The sequence below is a fragment of the Protopterus annectens genome, chromosome 4.part1 (assembly GCF_019279795.1).
Source record: "Protopterus annectens isolate FY-2018-M chromosome 4.part1, PAN1.0, whole genome shotgun sequence".
Lineage (NCBI taxonomy): Eukaryota > Metazoa > Chordata > Ceratodontiformes > Protopteridae > Protopterus > Protopterus annectens.
Genome location: NC_056734.1, coordinates 276,023,889 through 276,044,323, shown reverse-complemented (window position 1 = coordinate 276,044,323; position 20,435 = coordinate 276,023,889). Strand labels below are relative to the sequence as shown.

Genomic DNA, 20,435 nt, shown 5'->3' with positions numbered 1-20,435 from the left:
TAGGAATACTGCACATGTTCTTGTTAGTGACAGACATATATGCAGGCATGCAGGTTGGTTGGGGGCACATGTGCGTGTGATGGGAAAGGCTGGTTGAGGGCAGGGTTCAGAAAGCTGGAAAAACTTGTCAGTGCTAGAAGTCTCAAACATCTTGTGTTAACCCTGTTTGTTGCTGCAACCAGAGCTCTGTAATATTAGCTCCATTAGTACTTCCAATTAACAGCAAAGAAGCCTAAGCTGCGCTTATGAATAAACTACATATGGTCAGAAAAATGTGTGCAACTGCATTTAAAATGACAATACTGGCTATAAAAAAATACACAGTACCCACATTAATATCAAAATATATTTTATTCTGGACCTCTTTCAGATCTGATTCATATTACAATAATCAGATCAATACAATGCAAAGAAACTGCAAACAGGAGATGTGCCTCGGTTTAGGGTTAAATTGGTTGGAGACAGGGACAATTAATGAGCAATGTGGCAACCAAATACATCAAAGTGTGCAGCTATTGTGGTCCAGGACAGTATAGAACATTTAAATCAGTATTTTTAAAACAATTACAAAATAAAAAACAATATAAGTTTATTTCAGCAAGTACAAAAACTGTGGTGGGTTGTTAACACTTACGTTCATTTCAAAAATTTAACTGGAAAAATTAGACAAACAATGCAGATGCTGGAATCAGTGCTATTGGCAGGCTCACAGATTTAGACCCAAAAACATTTATAACTCAAAAAAGAAAAAAAATGCAACAGACACAATACAACATTGTCAAAGGTACTAAAAACGTTAACAAATTACTCAAAACCCCAGGTCTGCACAATGCAGGTTGTTGGACAATACGGTAGGAAAGAGAAAGGTAAGACAAATGAACAGGCTACAGTTGTATGAAACTGGTTTTCTAAATCAATTTAAAAAATACATTTAAATTTACAGTCAAACTGCATGAAATGCAGATACCCAATTACATAAAGCTTGCATCTAACCCACACTACATAAGAGGATTGCATTTCAAATGAACCAATAAACCTAATGCCTGCAAGTTACAAAATAAAGAAAAAAAAGAATACTGGTTAGTGTCTGTTACCGGATGACCTGTCTAAAGTGTTAATGTTAAAAGATCTGCTTTACTTAAATGAGGTCATTTTCCAGTTGCTAATATCTTAATACAAGCTGAAGCTGGAAAAACTGCTGAAAACGAGAAAATCCGTAATAACGGGTATCCTAACATTTCAAGCAAGAAAGTTTCTGATATTAAACTGAGCTTCTGTCACCGTTTCAGGCTGTAATACTCCCCTATATGACTGCTTTCAATATTAGTTTTAGAGCTAGCCATTGCCAGTAATTAACTTTTAAATAATAACAATAACTTTATCACCTCTCACAAACCAACTTAATTAACATGCTGATTTTGCAATGGATTAAACTGACAAGCAACATCTCAAAAAAGCAAACTACAGCTCCAAAACTTCCAAAAGTAACTCGCTCTTTTCCTGGGAGCAAAAGATGTAACTTATTGCACATATACTTTCTACAGAGGCTAGTCACAAAACTGTCCCCAAAGGACACAGTTGGAATTTTAAAGACAGACACCTGGACTAAGGTGCTTACCATACGCCATGCAGACAGGTATCCAAACATTTATTTATAATTTTTCTGTTTAAAACCATAAGAGGCTGATGAACAATCACAAGTACAAAAAAACTGACCTGTTTCCCACTGTGCTCCCACTAAGACATGGACACCACATGATGCGCCTACTGACAGAGTATGCTATCACATTTACAATGGTTTCCAATGGAAAACACTACCCCACTCCTAACAGACAACTGGACTTGCTTCAAGCCTCTTTCAGTCATCTGCACCATAAAAATAAGAACCTAAAAGGGTTGGGTACACTTGAACAATAGTTAATATAAGACATGCTCTTTACCTCTGAATGGAAACTCCTGTGCAGTTTACATATAGCCAATACATTTAGCTTTGGTAACAGCCTATTGACTAGCCAGTACACTTTAAAAATGGATTAAGCAGAAGTGACATAAATGAAACAGACTGAAGGCAGTATTACTGAATGGCAACTATTACATTTACAGATTAAGTCTGCACACCTTGTTCAGGGACTGTGGTCATATGTAGACAAACAGGACTGGATGCAGACAGCAAATGTAATTACTCAGACTATGGACTGCGGAGTCATACAGATCACTAGCTAAAAAATACATGAATACATAAATCATTTAGGGACCTAGGGTTAGAGCTACTTAACTGTTCATTTCAAGAATGCAGTCAAAACATTGACTTTTATACGGCAGAATAATAATAATAAAACAAACAAAAAAAAAATTCAAAATCTTGGTGGCAATTTTAACTCAATAGTCAGAGTCACAGACAGGGTGGGCAACCTTTGATAAACATATGCATGTAATGAAGTTTCGTCCCCTGCAAACAATGTTTTGTTTTTTTTTTTTTGTTGCTGCTTTTGCCTCACTCAAGATTTCGAACTCTTTTTTTTCCATGTAAAGAAAACTCAAACTTTTTGACTATTAACCTTCCTAATCAGAAGCCTACAAAATTATTCTAAAACGTCTGCAACAGTGATGACTAAATATTTTCAAAACAGTTTTCCATCAATTCAATGGAAGAATCAACATGGCAAATGGATTTATTATATGCACCACCAATGAAATATTAATGTTTAAAACTTGCCAAACCCTTACCAGCCACACAACAGCTGATCAACTTGCAAAAAGCTAAAATTATTTAACCTGGATTCCTTCTGGATTTAAGTCATGCCACAAAGTGAATTTGCCCAGTGTGACTTTTAAACAATGTATATAAGGAAAATGCACTTTTTTACTTTAATAGTTTGTCAAATTAACATATTTTAAAAATGCTGCTCATAATAAAGCCTGGTTACTTCAAACTCTATAAAGGGAGGTCAGGAATCATGCCACAATAAAACAAATGGGACCGGACTTGGACTTCCTTAACTTCTAAGTCATCCTCATAAACTTGATTTCTCTCGTTTCATTTGGGAATGTCCCAACCACCTTCCATAGCAGGAAAAAACAATAAGGGAGCATTCCTTTATGAAGCAAAAAAAAAAAACCCGTAACATAATTTAGGTAATCGAGCCTACAAAGTAAAAAACAAAAACATGGGCTTTTAACAAACCTGGGCAAAATAAGATTAAACATGGGTATCTCAATCAATAGTGGTAGTCACTGAATTTAAATCTCTAATAACTTTATCAAAACAAAGCAGTAACACAAAGAAGGCAAACAGATGCTAACATAAGCCACAACCTGCCAGCTTCCTTCCTGCAAAGTTAGCTGTAACTCTGAAATTTCACATTAAAAAAAAAAAAAAAAAAAAAAAAAAAAAAAAAAAAAAAAAAGACTGTAGAGGCACTGACCCCCTAAAAGAGCAGTGTAAAGATCTCTTTGCCATGAACTAACACTTCAATAGTTTCCCCAAGTGAAAGCAAAATAATGGCTCTCACTGTTGAGAACCAAGTGACAATCAAAACAGGGTCATAAACAAATGAATACAAGTACAGTTCTTGAACAACTTAAATAGTGTTATAAATAAAAAAGATCACTCACTTTTACTTTAATCATTTAACGTAAAAAAATGAGTACACTCCATTTTAAGGCAGAAGTAAGAACAACAGTTAATTACCAGCAATAGATCTTCAAGGGAAGATTCTTCAGTGAGCCACATAAATTTAATATATTGCAGAAACTACCAATGTTACAAGATTTTTCTGAAAAAACGTGCCAAGAAGGGTGTAAAGTATTATTGACATAACATGGGCAACACACTGTCTCCTTGTTCTGGCTGTCTGCTGATAATGACAAAAGTGTTGATGCAAGGAAAAGTAAATTAAAGGTGGTTATGGTGATAAAAATTCATGTACTTCAAGCTGCGAAAACAATGCTCACCAAGATCTATGTAACTCCATACCATATAAAGTCTTGGGGTCTTTCTAAGGCCTATTACTTCTTTAGGAACAAAAAAAAAGCAATGAACAGATAGCGAACAGATCATAAGGGGCAGTGATACAGATACCCAGAAACACAGGCTGCTAAAGTAACGAAAGAACTAGCATTACACTGACCATGTCCAAGACAAAACTAAATGCTAATGGGCAGCTGGAGAACAATCACCGAGATAGAGCTCATCAATAAAATAATTTGGCAAAGATATAATCAGGGCCAAGACAGCCATGGACACCACAACTAGTGTGTCAAGCTTCAGCACAACAGCCAAAAACTGCACGACAGAAAAAAAGTCAGTAATGGTATTTAGGGAGACGCAATTATTTCAGCAGCCAGAGGAACACAAATGAGGAAAAAATAACAAGTTTAGTGACACAAAGATACAGCCTAAACTATGACCCAGACAACCTGTGTTCTGTTGGTGGCATGGATACTGGAGGGACCAAGCACGTGAGGATGGGAGCTAAAACCAGCTCACACATCCTGGGAGAGGAAGGCAATGTAGTGAAACCTACAGGAATGTAGATGTACTGCCCATAGCAATGACCCTAGCAAGCCCACGCTACACACAGGTGCACCCACTAAGGCAGGAGGTTGGTATGTATAGTAGTATGCATACACCTCATGTGAAACAGCAATTATGGAGCTTGCCAAGCAGCCAACAAGAGAGAGAGTTAGGATGACTTGCATGATAGGCTCATTAGACCACTCCCTCACACCTGACCTCTCACCTCGGGTTGGGACGTGGTGGTGGTGATCAGCAGCTGATAAGGCCCTTGCCCTGGCTAAGGAATGAATGGGATGCAAGTCTCTCACCCTGTTAAGAAGCAAATCGGCCTGGATCTCAACCCACAGGAGTAATGAATAGGTGCTACTAGTGCGGCATGCACAAGAAAGATGCACACAATTACAAAAATATGGTACAAAAGCAAATGCATTCCAGACAAAAATGTACTGATGACATCAAATCAAATGCTACATGGACATGAGAAAATTCTGCAGAGAAACACGACCTGAGGTCAGAATGGATGTAAAGGCTATGTATGGTCAAGAAGAGACCAACTCATAGAAGCAACACAGTCATTAGTGAAAGTTATTACTATAAATGTATGAAGGACAAACCAGCACTGGGAGCTATCCGCCAGTGAATACCCAATGAGGATACTGCAGCACATAAAGCTAAAAGAAGGGTTGTCACTACTCAAACAAAACAATAACACCAGCATCCAAGATGGGTGTTACCCATGTGACACAAAGTTAAGAAAGAACAGCTTAGGGCTGGCTGCTAACGACACAAACATTCATGAAAGGTCCAACACCAGTGGTATTAATTTTCCAAAGATGTAGCCTACAGGAAAAGGGGTATGTCCCTAAGATCTACCTTTCACAAAATTATGAAAGCAATCTTGAACATGAAGCACTTTCCTTCAAAAGAAGTCCAAGATATAATTACATGGCTTCATGTCACCATTTCTTATTAAAAAAATATATATCTTTACCATTAAAGTAGCTTTAAAAACTAAAGCGGAAACAAATTTGTCTGAAATACATAGCACTTTAGGAAAATCAATGACAACATTTATCAAAATAACTACACAAATATCTCTTCCATGGATGACTATTAAAACATAGCAGCTAAGACCCACTCTTCACTGTACTTTAAATCTCTGACCATAAAACAGGTTCATCTGAAGATGCAGAAGAATGATGTATAACTTTCATGAACAAACTAAAGCCTGAAATTAAAAAGAAACTTGAAGCAAGCTGACCCTTCCCCTCTGCCCATACTTTTAATAGGGGAACATAAAATTTATTTATTTTTTTATTTTTTATATTTTTTTACAAAATGGGTCATACAACCCATTTAAAAAGTACACTTGTGGGAAGATATTTAAAATAAATGCTTACAAGATCACATTAATACTGGAATCTGGTTACATTACTATAAGTTTGCACCTGCTTGTGAATGATGTACAACCTAGTAGGAGCCACAGCATTGTTATACAAAAAGACATTACATTTTTAAAATGTCCATTACATTTGTTGAAAATGACAGTAGTGCACAATTCAACCATATCTCAGCTATGGTTATAAAGCAAACAAAAGAAAAAAGAAAAAAAAGATGCATTTCTGCATCTGCTTTCTAGCTGTGCCCTTTTATTTAACTTAACAGAATTATGTCCCCAGTACATAAATACTGCAGGGCAAGTCGCATCACCTGAAACCATAGCGTGATATCCATTTCAGATCTGCTTATGTATATGGCAAGTACAAACTCAGATCCAGTACTATTGGAGTCTGTCTACACTTCTCAGCAAAAAATATGATCAGCCAGCTGCAAAATGTACCAAACTTTTTTTTTCTTTTTTAAAGTCATTGAATACTTAAAAAAGCTTCATGTTTGAGATGGAAGATAAGGAAGAAGCCAAATCTGCTGACCTCATTTGTCATGCAACTGTAAACTAACCAGAGCACGAGGCTGGAAAAAATCCAAATTATTACTGACAAGTTAGGAAAGCCAACATGAAGGTAAACACAGGCAGCTCAACTACTGACGAGAAAGAACTCCGTTACATCTACGGATCAAAAGAAATTTTAAAACAAGTTATTTTTTCTGCATCGTCCACGTTTGGTACATACAGACTTCTGTTGAGTCCTTCTGTTGTACTTTCATTTGCTCTTTTATCCAGAAATGCCAACTGTTAACTATGGGTAGAATAATTTCCAGCTCTCAGGATTTTCAGGCCGTGGACAGTGATTAATTGTTCCCACTCCTGTCAAGAGTTTTTTTTTTTCCTTTTCATTAAATGCTGTACTCCTTTTTTTAATCTGTTTTGGTTTTTGTTTAGGTGGAGTGGAGTGGCCATGTTTCAAGTGGGACTACAGCAGTACATGGGGTAGGGACAGTCATTTTGGCTATGTACACATTCATAGTCGGTCCATGGCTTTCCAACTAGCAGCGTTATTTTCTGAGGTCTAATACACAAACCTAGGAAATAAACAAAGAAAGTATCACCACACTGACCTTTCTGGAAAAATACTTAGCACTCTATATTCCAAAGCTGCAGTTTTTACATTAAAAACATGCTTGTACTACATACAGTCCATTAACTGTGTGTGTTTTGAAAGCTGTCTCATTCTTACATGACTAATTTTGTCTTGCCCCCCCCCCCCCCCACCAGTAAGATCCTTCCTCCTAGTCCTCCCTACTATGTCTACAATCAGAAGTGCTCAAGGTTCTCCATGCTCCTGCTAGCCTCTAAGTTCAGCTTATTCTCCATGACAGCTGCCAAGTCCAGGAGGGGGGAACCTAAGGATGGAGAAAATACTACCAAACAGTTGACAATTCCAGGAGCAAGACTGGTGCAGCATCAGTCTTGGCATCAACTGAAAGTCTGTCAATGCAATTCCCTCTCAGTTAAGGAAGTCAAATGCCAAGTCAAAGCCGGCAGTGCTGGACTGCTACTTTGTTCATCCAAACTCTTTCCTTCAAACTACAGTGCTAAGCGCTGCTTTCCAGACCAAAGTGTGCCTACTAAGTTTGCTTTCAGTTACTTATTTAACACTCCAGATTTCTGTCAGGTGCCACTTGGTCCTACACCTCTGAAGTATACTTCATTATGAGGAAAGTTCCTCATTTGACTCATTTTGACTCTTATTAGAAGTCCATGTTCTTGCAGTTCCACAATGAAAGGGTAAGACACACATTCAGTGTTAAAAATTTTTTAAACTTGATACACACTAAAGAATACTGAATCCTATTAATTCATTAAAAGAATGTTTTACAAGTATAAAACAAAAACAAAACACTAACTATATACTGTGAGCTTCATAGCTGAAGTGATTAGTATCTGTTCCACATTTTACCCATTGTTTCCACATTAGGAAAGTTAGTGCTCCACACTTTGGAAACAGAAGGTTGAAAGCCATAGTTGGTCCTCCCTCTTTGGGACAGGCAAACATCCTCTAACTATTAGCCCCTCTGGGCGGCTGCTCTAGCACACTGGTACACTGTTCAAATCCAACATATGCACTTAGGCATGATGCATTCTACCTAAACAATCCTGTGAATTTTAAAACCCTTAACCATGTCTAAGCTTTTTCAAAGTGTGACCTCTTTGCTTCACTGATGGATAACGCATACTGTTAAAATGCTTACAAACAAGACCATACATGCTCGTATACGTTTATATTCCATTCCTTTTGCTATAATTCTTAAAATTCTTAAAAACTTAATTGTGCAACAGTATTTGACAAGTACTGAGCTGTGTTGGACTTGATCTCTACAGGTTAAAAATGTCATAAAACTTGATCCTATACAGGTTAAAAACGTTATAACAAAACATTTATTAAAATACTTACTGAACCATCGGATGCACTTGCTCCAACTTTGTCTCCTGCTGCGTTCCAACAAACTTCAAATATTCCGCCTGTTCCCCTGTAACTATGGACTAGAGCACCTGTCTGCAGCAATAAGCAACATTCATTAGCAAAATCAATGGTCAATGGTAACATCACAAAATTAAAGGCAATTTGAAAATACAGCAAAGACCATCAAACATTTTTGTATTTTTCCAAAATAACATACCTGATAAAGTCATCTGCAGTGTTATCAATACTTTCAACTTCTAACAGCCACAGACAAAAACAATTCTTTTAAATGCAAACAGGTTTACTATTACAAAAGTACAGTTTTGTACCTACCATAAATGTAGATGTTCGAGTGCTCATACAGCTGCAGTCATTACAGATGGGTTATCCTGCCATCAGGCGGGTCCTCGGTCGGCTGAATTCCAAAGTCTAGGTCTGGCGTCGGTTGTCGTCGCTTCTTCCCTGACGTCAGTGCGGCAGGGGTATAAAAGAGGCAGCCGACGCCATCTTCTTCAGTTTTTCTTGCCCCAGATGTCAGGTGCCCCCAGAAGGAAGGCAAAACATAAACTTATGTAATCATGCAATATAGAATAATCAAAAAACAGTAGTTGCAAGCAAATACACCATAAAAGAATACCCCAAATAGGTTGTATGAGGTGGTGTTTGTCATAAGGCCTGTCCTAAGAGGGGACGGAGGGGGGGAACCTGTACTGCAGCTGTATGAGCACTCGAACATCTACATTTATGGTAGGTACAAAACTGTACTATGTTCATCGTGCATACAGCTGCAGTCATTACAGATGGGAAGAATCCCAAAGCTAAGTAGGGGTGGCAGGCACTAAGTGGAACTAGGAGGAGCAAGGATGCCCTGCAAGACAGCTGTGGCAAATCCCGCTCTAGATTTAGAGTATAGTGGAAGGTGATAGTGTTTGGAGAAAGTGTGCACTGAACTCCAAGTGGCTGCTTCCAAAATGTCCTTGGTAGGAACCCCCCTGAGGAAAGCTGCAGAGATAGCTGTGGCCCTGGTGGAGTGGGATCTGATGCTTGAAGGCACAGCTTTTCCATGAAATGAGTAACAAAAGCATATGCAGTGGGCTATCCATTTTGAGATTGTCTGTTTGGAAATAGCCTTTCCTTGAGCACCTGAAGCATAGGACACAAAGAGTTGCTCGGATTTCCTGAATGGCTTTGTCCTGTCCAAATAATAACAAAGTTGTTTGTGAATGTCGAAGGAATGCAGCAGTCTTTCCCCTTTGTTTTGTGGATTAGGATAAAAGGTAGTTAAGTGGATAGTCTGATTCAAAGCTACACTGGATACTACCTTTGGCATAAAGGTAGGGTTGGTTCGAAAGGAAACTCTATCCTGATGGAAAATGATGAAAGGTTGCACAGCCATAAGGGCCTGTAGCTCCGAAACCCTGCGTGCTGAAGTGATAGCCAGAAGGAAGGCTGTTTTCCATGACAAGTATTGCAGTTCTGTTGAAGCAGCTGGCTCGAAGGGAGGAAGGGTCAGCTTTTCCAATACGAAGTTGAGGTCCCAAGCAGGGACTGGTGGTTTCCTTGGGGGTTTTATATTCTTTGCCCCTCTGAGGAACTGTCTTAAGACAGGATGAGAGAATAAAGGAGGATCTGTGTTGTATTGTGCAGAAATGGCTGAAGCGTGGATTTTGATGGAGGAGAAGGAAAGTCCACCATTTAACATCTCAGCTAGGTACTGTAAATTTTGAGGTAAATTTATTACCCAAGGATTCTGGCCCTTTTCTTGATTCCAGGCACAAAATTGTTTCCATTTGGCGGAGTAGGCTTTTCTAGTAGAAGGTCTTCTGGCCTCCAAGATGACATCCTGCACCTCCTTGGAGAGGAGGGTCTGTTGGGAAATCAAGGGATTCTCCATGCAGCTAGATTTAGGGTTTTGAGCTGGCTGTGAAGAGTCTTGAAGTTGTGCTGGGACAACAGAAGAGGGACTAGAGGTAGGATCCATGGTGGGGAATGTGTCAGGCTCTTCAGGAGCGGATACCAGTGTTGTCTTGTCCAATCTGGAGCAATGAGAATCATTTTAGGCCTCTCTGCTCTGGCTTTTAATAGAACTTTGGGCAGCAGAGGAAGAGGCGGAAAGGCATAGACTGTCAACGTTGTCCAATTGAAAGAAAGTGCGTCCACTTTCCAGGCTTGTGGATGACAGGTCCTTGAACAAAATTTTTTCAATTGGTAATTTCTGTGGGTAACAAAGAGATCTATGTCTGGCTGTCCCCATGCCGGAGTTATCTTTGTGAAAACTTGAGGATGCAACTTCCATTCGTGTGGATCTGTCATATTTCTGCTTAGGCTGTCTGCCAGTGTGTTTTCCTTCCCTGGCAGGAATTGTGCCTGTAGTTGAATTTGCAATTCCAGTGCTGTGTTCCATAGGGTCATGGCTTGCCTGCACAGGGGGTATGAATGAGTTCCCCCCTGTTTGTTTATGTACCACATCACTGTGGTGTTGTCTGTCCTTATCAATAGCTGGCCTGGATGCAGTAGGTCTTTGAAGGCCATAATAGCATTTTGCACGGCTAGCATTTCCTTTTGGTTGATGTGTAGGTGCTTCTCTTTTTGGGACCATTTTCCCTGAATGCACTGATCTGTCATGTGTGCCCCCCAGGCGTAGTCTGAGGCGTCTGTTGTGATGATTTGAGTTGCTTAAGGTACGCAGAAAGGGAGACCTATGTTTCTTTGGCATGCTTGAGTCCACCACAGAAATTCCTTTTGAAGGCATGGAATGAGTGGTATAATTGTTTCCAAGCTGTGGCTGTGTTGAGACCATAAGTTTTTTAGGTACCACTGAAGTTTCCTCATATGCAGCTTTGCACATGGGATTAGTAGGGATGCAAGATGCCATGAATCCCAGAGCCTGCAGGACTTTCCTTGCAGTCAGCCTGGTGAAGGTTGCCATTTTGCTGAAGTATTGAGACAGTTGCCCTTGTTTGTCTGGCGTGAGGTAGACCATCTGGGTGGTTGTATTCAAGCTGGCACCCAGGAAAATTATTTGTTGAGAGGGTATTAGTTTTGATTTCTTTTTGTTGACTGTGTATCCCAGAAAGTTCAACAGTTTTATTACAAACGCCAGGTGTTTCAGAAGTATGCCCTTGCTATCCGCTTGGATCAGGCAGTCGTCCAGATATGGGTATATTTGTATTCCTTGAAGTCTGCAGAAGGCGATTACTGATGCCAGGCATTTCGTAAACACACTGGGCACAGTAGATAAGCCAAAGAGCAATGCAGAGAATTGATAATGGGTTGAACCTGCAAGAAATCTGAGGTATCTTCTGCAATCTTGTCTGATAGGGACATGCAGGTATGCCTCCTTGAGGTCCAATGTTACCAGCCAAGACTCCTTTGCTCAGCATGGGAAGAAGCTGCTGTAATGTGAGCATCTTGAATTTTGGTACCTGTAAATATGTGTTTAGGATGGATAGGTCTAAGATAGGTCTCCAATCTTTGTCTTTCCTTGGTACCAGGAATAATCTGGAATAAAACCCTTGACCTTGTTCTTTTGCAGGTACCTCTTGAATCGCTTTCATGTCCATGAGAGCTGAAATTTGTTTTTGTGCCTCTGCCCTTTGATTTTGTGGCAGGTTTGGCATGCCTCTCATTTTTGGAAGGGTGTGAAAGTGGAACCTGTAGCCTCTGTCTATAATGTCCAGAATCCATTTGTCTTTTGTAACAATATGCCAATTTTTTGAGAATAATGCCAGTTTTCCGCCCAAAGGTGCTGCCATTAAAGCTTTGCTTGGCAGGTAAAGGGGGAAGTCATTGTGTCTGCTTTCTGAATGACTGTGATCTATCTTCTCCACCTCTTGGGGTTGGTGCTTGCCACTGTCTGGCTCTGAAAGATCCTTGAGGTTGCCCTCTACCCCTTGGGTGTCTGTATCTGCCTCTTTGAGGTCTGTCCGTGGCTGGAAAGGACCAATTTTTTGAAGGCCAGTTTCTGCTGAAACGTGGAGGTTGTACCTGCAGGAAATCTTTCACTGTTTGCATTGATTTCGCTTTTTCTTCCATTTTCTTTAGTACCTCCTCAGCTTTAACACCAAACAATACATCTTTTTGAAGAGGTGCATCTAATAATTTAGCTTTGACATGATCTGGTAATGCTTGCTCTTTGAGCCAAGCATGTCTACGTATAACAGACCCCGTAACAGCAGCTCTACGAGGCCTCTAAAGCATTAAAACCACACTGCAAGGTATGTTTACCCACTTGCTCTGCACCATGCAACAAATCCTGCAACTCTTTTAAATCTGGTTGTTCTGGTTGTGTCATTTTGCTTTTCAACTGAGATAACAAAAACTGTTGATACTTTAACATATGGAACTGACAGTTTAATGCCCTCATGGTTAAAGTGGCCGAGGTATACAACTTTTCCCCCCACCTTTCTAAAGCTCTGGAATCTCTCTCTGAAGACAATGGGTTTTTAGCAGTAGAGGCCTTAATTCCCTTGGGGCCCTGTGAAATAGTTTCTGGGTCAGCAGTATGGCTTTTGTATAGGAACTGGTGTGAATCAGGAACCCGGTAATACCTGTCTGGTTTAACAGGAGCTGGAGGTAAAGAATCTGGATTAAGGCTGGCTTCTGTATACACATCATCCAATATATCTAAAACAGGAGGGATAGCCAGGGGCCTATGCTGGGGGAGCAAGAGAAAATCCCTGAGCCTTTTCTTGGAATCTGAGTAATCGTGGCCTTCCCAGTGAAAGTGTTCCCTCAATGTATGTAGGGTTTCCCCAAAAGAGTAGTCCTCAGGGGGGGGAGACCGAGGGAATAGACTCCTCTGCATCAGAGTCTTCAAAAGGAGAATAGGCATAGTCCTGGTCCTCAGAATGTTCAGAGGTAATAGAGGCTTGATCTGAGGAAAGGTAGTCTTCCTCTAATCTGGGCCTTTTGTCCGAGGGGGGTTGAGAACCCCTGATAAGAGTAATCAAATCATCAGCCATTTTGAGCATCTGTTTTTTAGGCATGGGGCCTTGAGAGGGGGTCTGAGGTCCCTGTTTTTTGGTTTTCATGGCTGCTTTAGATTTTGTGAAAGCTTTAATGGAGAAGGAGGAAGGCCTGAAGACACCTTGAGAAATGGCAGGCCTGTCTAAACTCTAAGTTTCCCTGCCAAGAGTGGCGTCGGTATCTGTAGTACGAATGGGGACCGAGGAGCCTGCGACCTCGGGTACTGAAGACACCGGTAATGTAGTGTCATCGGTACTCAGGGGCTGCGTAGGCGCCTTGCTGAGAACTGGAGAACCGGTAGTCGGCCTTAGCGTGGTGTCAGTAGTCAGTGCAGACCTCGTATGTCGGTCCTTATCTTTGCGTCTTTTACTCAAAACTGGAGTCGGAGTATCCGACGACATAATATAATTAATTTTTTTACCAAAATAGTGAAGGGCGAACTCCGCCCGGCGCTTAATAGTGTGCTTGTTGAATCTAGCACAAAAACGGCAGGCCGAGACGTCGTGGTCTGGGCCTAAGCAAGGTATACAGAAAGAGTGGAAATCCTTATGCGGTATTTGCTTCCCACATGAAATGCAATTATTAACTTTGTCTGACATCGGTCTGAGGCAAGAAAAGTTTCAACGGGTACTTAGCTTTCAAGAAGACTTCGGCTGAAATATTTTCGTAAATCTCAGGAGCTGGCCGACCGGCACTTGCGAACTGCTTCTGCTTCGGGCACCGCGCGGCAAGAAAGACTGAAGAAGATGGTGTTGGTTGCCTCTTTTATACCCCTGCCGCACTGACGTCAGGGAAGAAGCGATGACAACCGACGTCGGACCTAGACTTTGGAATTCGGCCGACTGAGGACCCGCCTGACGGCAGGATAACCCATCTGTAATGACTGCAGCTGTATGCACGATGAACATCTGGAAATGTGCCACAAAAAAGGAGTCAGCCCGAAACAAACAACTGTAACCAAACAATGGACTTATAGAAGGAATTCCAACCAGCCGTAACTTTAAAAACAGTCTAGTCTTTAATAAACATACATCAGACCCTCTCGTACCGTCAGTGGTTCTTTGCTTGATGGAGGCTGAAGGTAACTTCACCGGCCAACTGACGGTACGAGAGGGTCTGATGTATATTTATTAAAGATTAGACTGTTTTTACAGTTACGGCTGGTTGGAGTTCCTTCTATAAGTCCATTGTTTGGTTAAAACTGGAAATGTGCATACATGCACAATCCAACACATACTGTATAACAGTACTTTGCAAGCCAAAAAAACACAAACTTTCATTAAGCACATCACGTCCCGAGTACTGATAAATGGATGTATGCAAGATCCTCAGACTATACTATCTGGCCTCAGAAAGAGGAAGCTTTAGTGTACTAAATAAGAAAAAAACATTAAATGGGGGGAGGGAGAGGGGGTTAATAAATACTTCAGTCCACACAGCACAGCACAGGAACAGAGAAAAGCTGGGAGAAATAAGGAAGGAAGCAATACTGCAACAGTGATCAGTAGGACATTTACTGTCATGTAAAATTATCACATAACTCTTATGTTTTTCCTTAGACAACTGCTGCACTACTCCAGCACTTTTGGGCGATTCCCAAAGCCAATCGCTATCGATAGTGGTACAGGGGTGCTGACTACCAGTCCCAATAGGACAAAGCTAACAAAGGAGGTCCTACTAGATCTGGAAAATGCATCAACTTTGTAGAACTTACTGAAAGTATCTACTTAAGTCCAAGTGGCAACTTCAAGAACAGATCTGGAATCAATGCCTTTGAAGAAGTCACCAGAAGAAAAAGCTGCTCTAGTGGAGTAAGCCTTTACTCCAGCTGGCAGGGTCTTAGCATGAAAGGTGCAACAGAAGGAGATGGACTTGCAAATCCAGATGAAGATAGTTTTTTTTTTTTTTTTTTGGAAATAGAGTTTCCCAACTTACCATCCTGAAAGGAAACTGAGTGTTGGTTATTCTTTGCAAATTTTGTTTTGTTTTGCCTGGGTAGAATCTTAGCTGCCTGTGTACATCCAATGAGTGGAGCAGCCTGACCCCTCTATTTTGCTGGTTAGGTAAAATGTTTGCAAATGGGCAGATTGGTTCACTGACAGCTCACTTACCACTATGGGCATAAAGAGAGATCACCCCTTAAGGAAACCATGTCCTCATGGAAAACAAGGAAGGGTGGGATTGCCATTAGGGCTTGTAATTTAGAAACCCTTCTGGCAGAGGTAAGAGCGACCAGGAGGACTGTTTCCAAGGTACAGAACTTTCAAAGTAAGCTTTTCCCAGAACAAGTTCAGATCCCAGGGGGCCGGTATAACCTTCCTAGAAGGACTCATACGAAGGATGCATTTTATAAAGTGTTTGACCTCAATTCTGGAGAGCAAAGGTAGGCAATAAGAAATGGTAGACAAGTGGGCCTTTATGGATGAAGAAGCCTGACCAATTCTGAGTAACTCACATGTGTGTGACAGAACAGTAGGTATATATCCACCTGATAGTGATCCTCATTCCTCTTGTGACATTGTATTGAAAAACCTTTCCACTTGGAGATGTAAGATTTTCTAATGGTAAGTTTTGGGGGGACCACTGTCCTTGAACTCTAGTGGCGCCTGCCAACACACCCCAGGCCATCAGGTAAGTCTGTACTGAGATCTTGGGTTGGTGTGTGGAATGAAGGGAACTCCTGTATTGAGCTGAACCTGACCGATACATCACTGCAGCTCCTTCTTCAAATAGGAGAAGACAGGAATCTGGGAGTCCAGAGGGTGCCGAGCCCAAAGGGACTAAGTACCACCGCAGCTTTCTTGTGTACTGTGGCATAAGACACCATCTGAACTGTTGCTGACATGTACACTAGGGCTCACAGAACCTCTCCTGCTAAAGTCATAGGGAGGAGGAAGCTGGGACTGGAAGTAACTGGTGAAAAAGAAAACTTTCTCTTGAGGGAGGAAAGTTACCACTGACAGCATATTCAGTCTGCAACCTAGCAGGACTACATCTTGGGATGGTGTTGGAAAAGGCTTCCTGAGGTTGATGGTGGATCCTATTCTTTCCAGTTGACACACAGTGAATTTGAGATGTAACCACAGGGTTTCCAAGGACAAAACCTGAATAAGATGATCATCCAGTTAAGGGAAAATGTGAATCCCCTGAATTTTGCAAAAGACAATAGCTGGAGCTAGACACTTTGTGAAGACTCAGAAATGTACACAATCCATACGATAAAGCAGACAACTGAAAGTTTGATGAAGAAACTGAAAACCTGAGAAATTTTCTGCAGACAGGATGTACAGGGATGTGCAGGTGTGCATCCTTCAAGTTTACAGCGAGTAGGAAAGCCTAAGATTAAGGTAAGTAAGGTCTGCAGAGACAGAATCTCGAAAGACTGAACTTCTAAAAAGGTGCTGAGGTAAGACAAATCGAGAATAAGCCTCCATGTTCCCTCTTTCCTGGGCACCAGGAATAGTCAAGTAGAAACCATTCCCTGGTACTATGGCGGAACTTGACTCTACAGTCCCTGGGAAAGCAAGTTCTAAACTAACGGAGGGGATAAAGGGTGGCTAATTTGCAAGGGGGTATATCACTAGGAGGGATGCTGTTTCCAAGACATTCTGTATCTGTTTTGTATGGAACAGAGGGATTTGTGCAACAAGGTGGGACGGAGGAGGCAGAAAACAGACAGTAGCGTGTTCTTCCGGAAAAGTTAACTTCCCAGTCTTGGAATCCCACTTTGGTTTATCCTTATTTGTTTTTCTGAATACCCTTTTCAAGGACAAAGGTAGCAGGTTTGGAGAGAGAGTTCCTTATTTACCCAGGGAGTGATGTACGAAAAATAAGCATAGCTTTGCTTTTTTGAAGATTTCAGTAGTAGAAGGGCCGAACTAAAGAGCCCTGTGATGAAAGTAGTCCAGACACTTAGCCTTTACATCTTCAGGGGAGAACTGAAGGTGAAGTCAAGCAAGCCTGCTGTTTGCCAGACTGGTGGCTGCAGACCTGGAGGAAGCATGTGAAGCTTCACAGTTGCATTTAATGTACTGTCTGGTCACTTGAGTGACACTGAGTATAGACACAACCTGTTTATGTTTGGAATCCTAAAACTGGACAGAGTCGTATTCAAGTTTCCCACAACAGATAATAAAATCTTAAGTCATTTGTGTCTAGTAAAATAGGGCCCTAAATGCCAGCATGGCAGAGAAGTAGACTGTGTCATACCTGCCATGGCCGTACTTGGTTACATTTTGTACAGGAATTTCATCTGTTCAGGGACACTGTAGAATCTATCTGGTTTGTTATGTGCTGGTGGCTGTGAGTCTGGGTTAGTAGATGTGAAGGCAAAAGCATCAAAGGAGGCTTCAAGGACAGGGGGCACAAATGAATGAGATTCAGTCTTGTCAGACATGCGATTAAGAGACCCCATACTGGCCTACACCAGGGTCATAGTAGCAGTTGTCTTAGGAGGGCTCAGATGTACCATGAATTCTTAATGCATCTCAGCAGGGACTTCCGAGTTGGTCTGGGTAGCTGAACTATCAGGTTTTAATTTTTTGCACTACTTCTTGAGTGCAAGAGGGATGTTCAAAGCTGACGGTTTTGCTATCTAACTGAGTGTGAGGCTCATGAGACACTGGTTCTCCAAACAGGTATTCAAGTGTAATTAAGAAGATAAATACGTTACTGCAGAGACTCCCATCCATGGTTCCAGCAGGAAGCAATCTCAAAAAACACTCAAAAGCTGTTGAAACGATCCTAATATATTTTTCTTCTTGGTTTGTAAATTTTGTTTTGGATTCAAGAGTAACTAAACTGGTTCTAAGAGTTTTAGGAATTAATGCCTGACCCCTACTTAAACCAAAGAGTGGTGGCCTTTGTTAAGAGATCTGGCTTCTACAGTCACACTTCACTCCCTTTGTTGATATGAACAAATCTTTAGGGGAAAAAAAGAAGGTTCCCCAAAGAGACACTTAACTGATCAAGCCTTGGTAGTGCCACAACAATGCAGTACTCAAAGTGATGTTACTGAAGCTTGTGTTGTTCAGTCTAGCGGCAAGATAGTCTGAGGATCTCTGCACATACACCTGCTTATATAACCCCCACGACCATGGGCTTAGGTCATATACCAGGCATATGGGGTTTGAAAGGTGGCTTTTGGTTATGGTATGCCAGATGGACATCAGGTTACCTTTGGCAAGATAAGAGACCAGTACTGGAACACTGCAACAGTGATCTAAAGAAAAACATCATACAGGGTATCAATCTTCACGGACATTTCCTACCCACAAAAAGAATTTGCTTTTATATAAACTTTTTTTCATGGGTCTACAGTGACCATGCAGCCTGAACTCTTGCCCTTCTGAGCAACAGACAAATATGTTCCCAATGCAGCCAGAAATGAGCACTCCAATCAACCTGTGCTGGGGGTGAGGTGGGGAGTCTCCTACTAGAAAGGAATACCTTTTGGGGACATTTTTACAGAAGCTGAGGGCAGAGTCAGTCAACAGGAGATCAACAGGCTTTATTTTTTCTCCCCTAAAAAATGACATGCACATTCCTATTGAAACAAGGGCATGTTACACCATCCTCATGCATAAATGCACTTCTGCTCTTGCACACTAACATACAGTGTATATAGAAAGGTTGCCTTAAACAATCAGCACATGAGTAGTTGAGTGTGAAAATACAAGACGTAGCAATGAAAAACTGCAGCTGTGAAAAACTTACCATGACAGAAAATGCCCTACTGACCACTGCTGCAGTATTATAAACTGTTGGATACAACACAAAAGGGAACATCAGAGAACTGAAAGTGTGATGAACAAGCTGAAAATCTTAGAAATGTCCCATAAAAAGGGTGAATGGGGATGTGGAAATAAGCATCATTCAAATCCAAAGATACCAGGAAGGTCTGAAGAAGAATGAAAGGTAGAAAAGTATGCAGTGACATTATGAATGAGGAAACTTTCAGGAAAGTACTGAGACAGGACAAACCTGATATGGATCTCTAGTCTCTTTATTCAGTGAAGTCTGGAATAAAATCCTTTTCCTATGCAACTGTTGTGATACAGGTTCTATTGTACCTTGTTTGTGCAGGGCCTGTAGAATGGGAGGCAAGTGGTTTAACCTGACTGGGAGGGGGTGGTGGGATACGTGGGAAAGTACAGTTGTGTACACTTACCATAAATGTAGATGTTTGAGTGTATCCACTGTTGCAGTCATCACATTTGGGTTATCCCTGCCAGGGTAGCCCTCGGCCAGCCCGAATACCAGAGGCTTAGTATTTCTGCGTCGGTTGCTGTCGCATCAGGACTAATGTCAGGTTGTCAGTAGTAAAAAGTAAAGCAGCCAACGCCATTACATCAGTTTTTCTTGCCCTAACCTGTCAGGAGCTCCCAAGTAGGAGACAGGTTCTGGTGGAAGAACCCCACCAGTAGAAAGCAAATACCAATATGTCTCTTGTAAGGAAAGAGAAGACAAAAAAGAGGGATGGAGGGAGGGAAACCAGGACTGCAACAGTGAATGTACTCAAGACATTTACATTTATGGTAAGAGTACACAACTGTACTATGTCCTTCGTGTTTCACTGTTGCAGTCATCACATTTAGGTTGATTCCCAAAGCTGAGGAAATGGGTGGAGGGAGTCAAGGAAACTAGGGGCTGGCTAGGATGCCCTGCAAGACTGCAGAGGCAAACTCTGCCCTGGATTTGGAGAAGAGAGGCAGGTAAACAGATGTCCAGCTGGCAGCCTCCAGGATGTCCCTGGTGGGGACTCCTCTGAGGAAAGCTGCAGAGGTGGAGGCTGCTCTGATGAAGTGAGTCCTGACCCCCTTGGGGGAGGCTTTCTGTGTTGTTTGTGGCAGAAATGGATGCAGTGTGCTATCCATTTGGAAATGGTTTAATTTGGAGATGGCTTTGCCTTCTGATCAGATTTTCTGAAATATTTAGTCCTGTCTAGATAGGATCTGAGCTGTCTGTGCACATCTAGAGAGTGCAGGATCCTTGTTCTGGGGATTAGGAAAAAAGGTAGGCAAATTAATGGATTGGTTGAGAGCCACACTGGACACCACCTTGGGCATGAAGGATGGGTTAGTCCT

The 20,435-nt window shown here is 41.3% G+C and overlaps 1 protein-coding gene across 2 annotated transcripts in view; it reads right to left on the bottom strand.

The window, feature by feature from the left end:
- Positions 1-332: 332 nt before the first annotated feature.
- TBL1XR1 (TBL1X receptor 1) overlaps positions 333-20,435 on the bottom strand; it is a 3,130,276-nt gene continuing 3,110,173 nt past the window's right edge. For both annotated transcript variants that reach the window (XM_044070133.1, XM_044070134.1), the window contains 2 exons: positions 8,374-8,475; positions 333-7,000 (listed from right to left, as the gene is read on the bottom strand). In XM_044070133.1, coding sequence (XP_043926068.1) covers positions 6,974-7,000; positions 8,374-8,475 — 129 coding nt within the window. In that variant the 3' untranslated portion in view covers positions 333-6,973. The remainder of the gene's footprint in view (positions 7,001-8,373; positions 8,476-20,435) is intronic.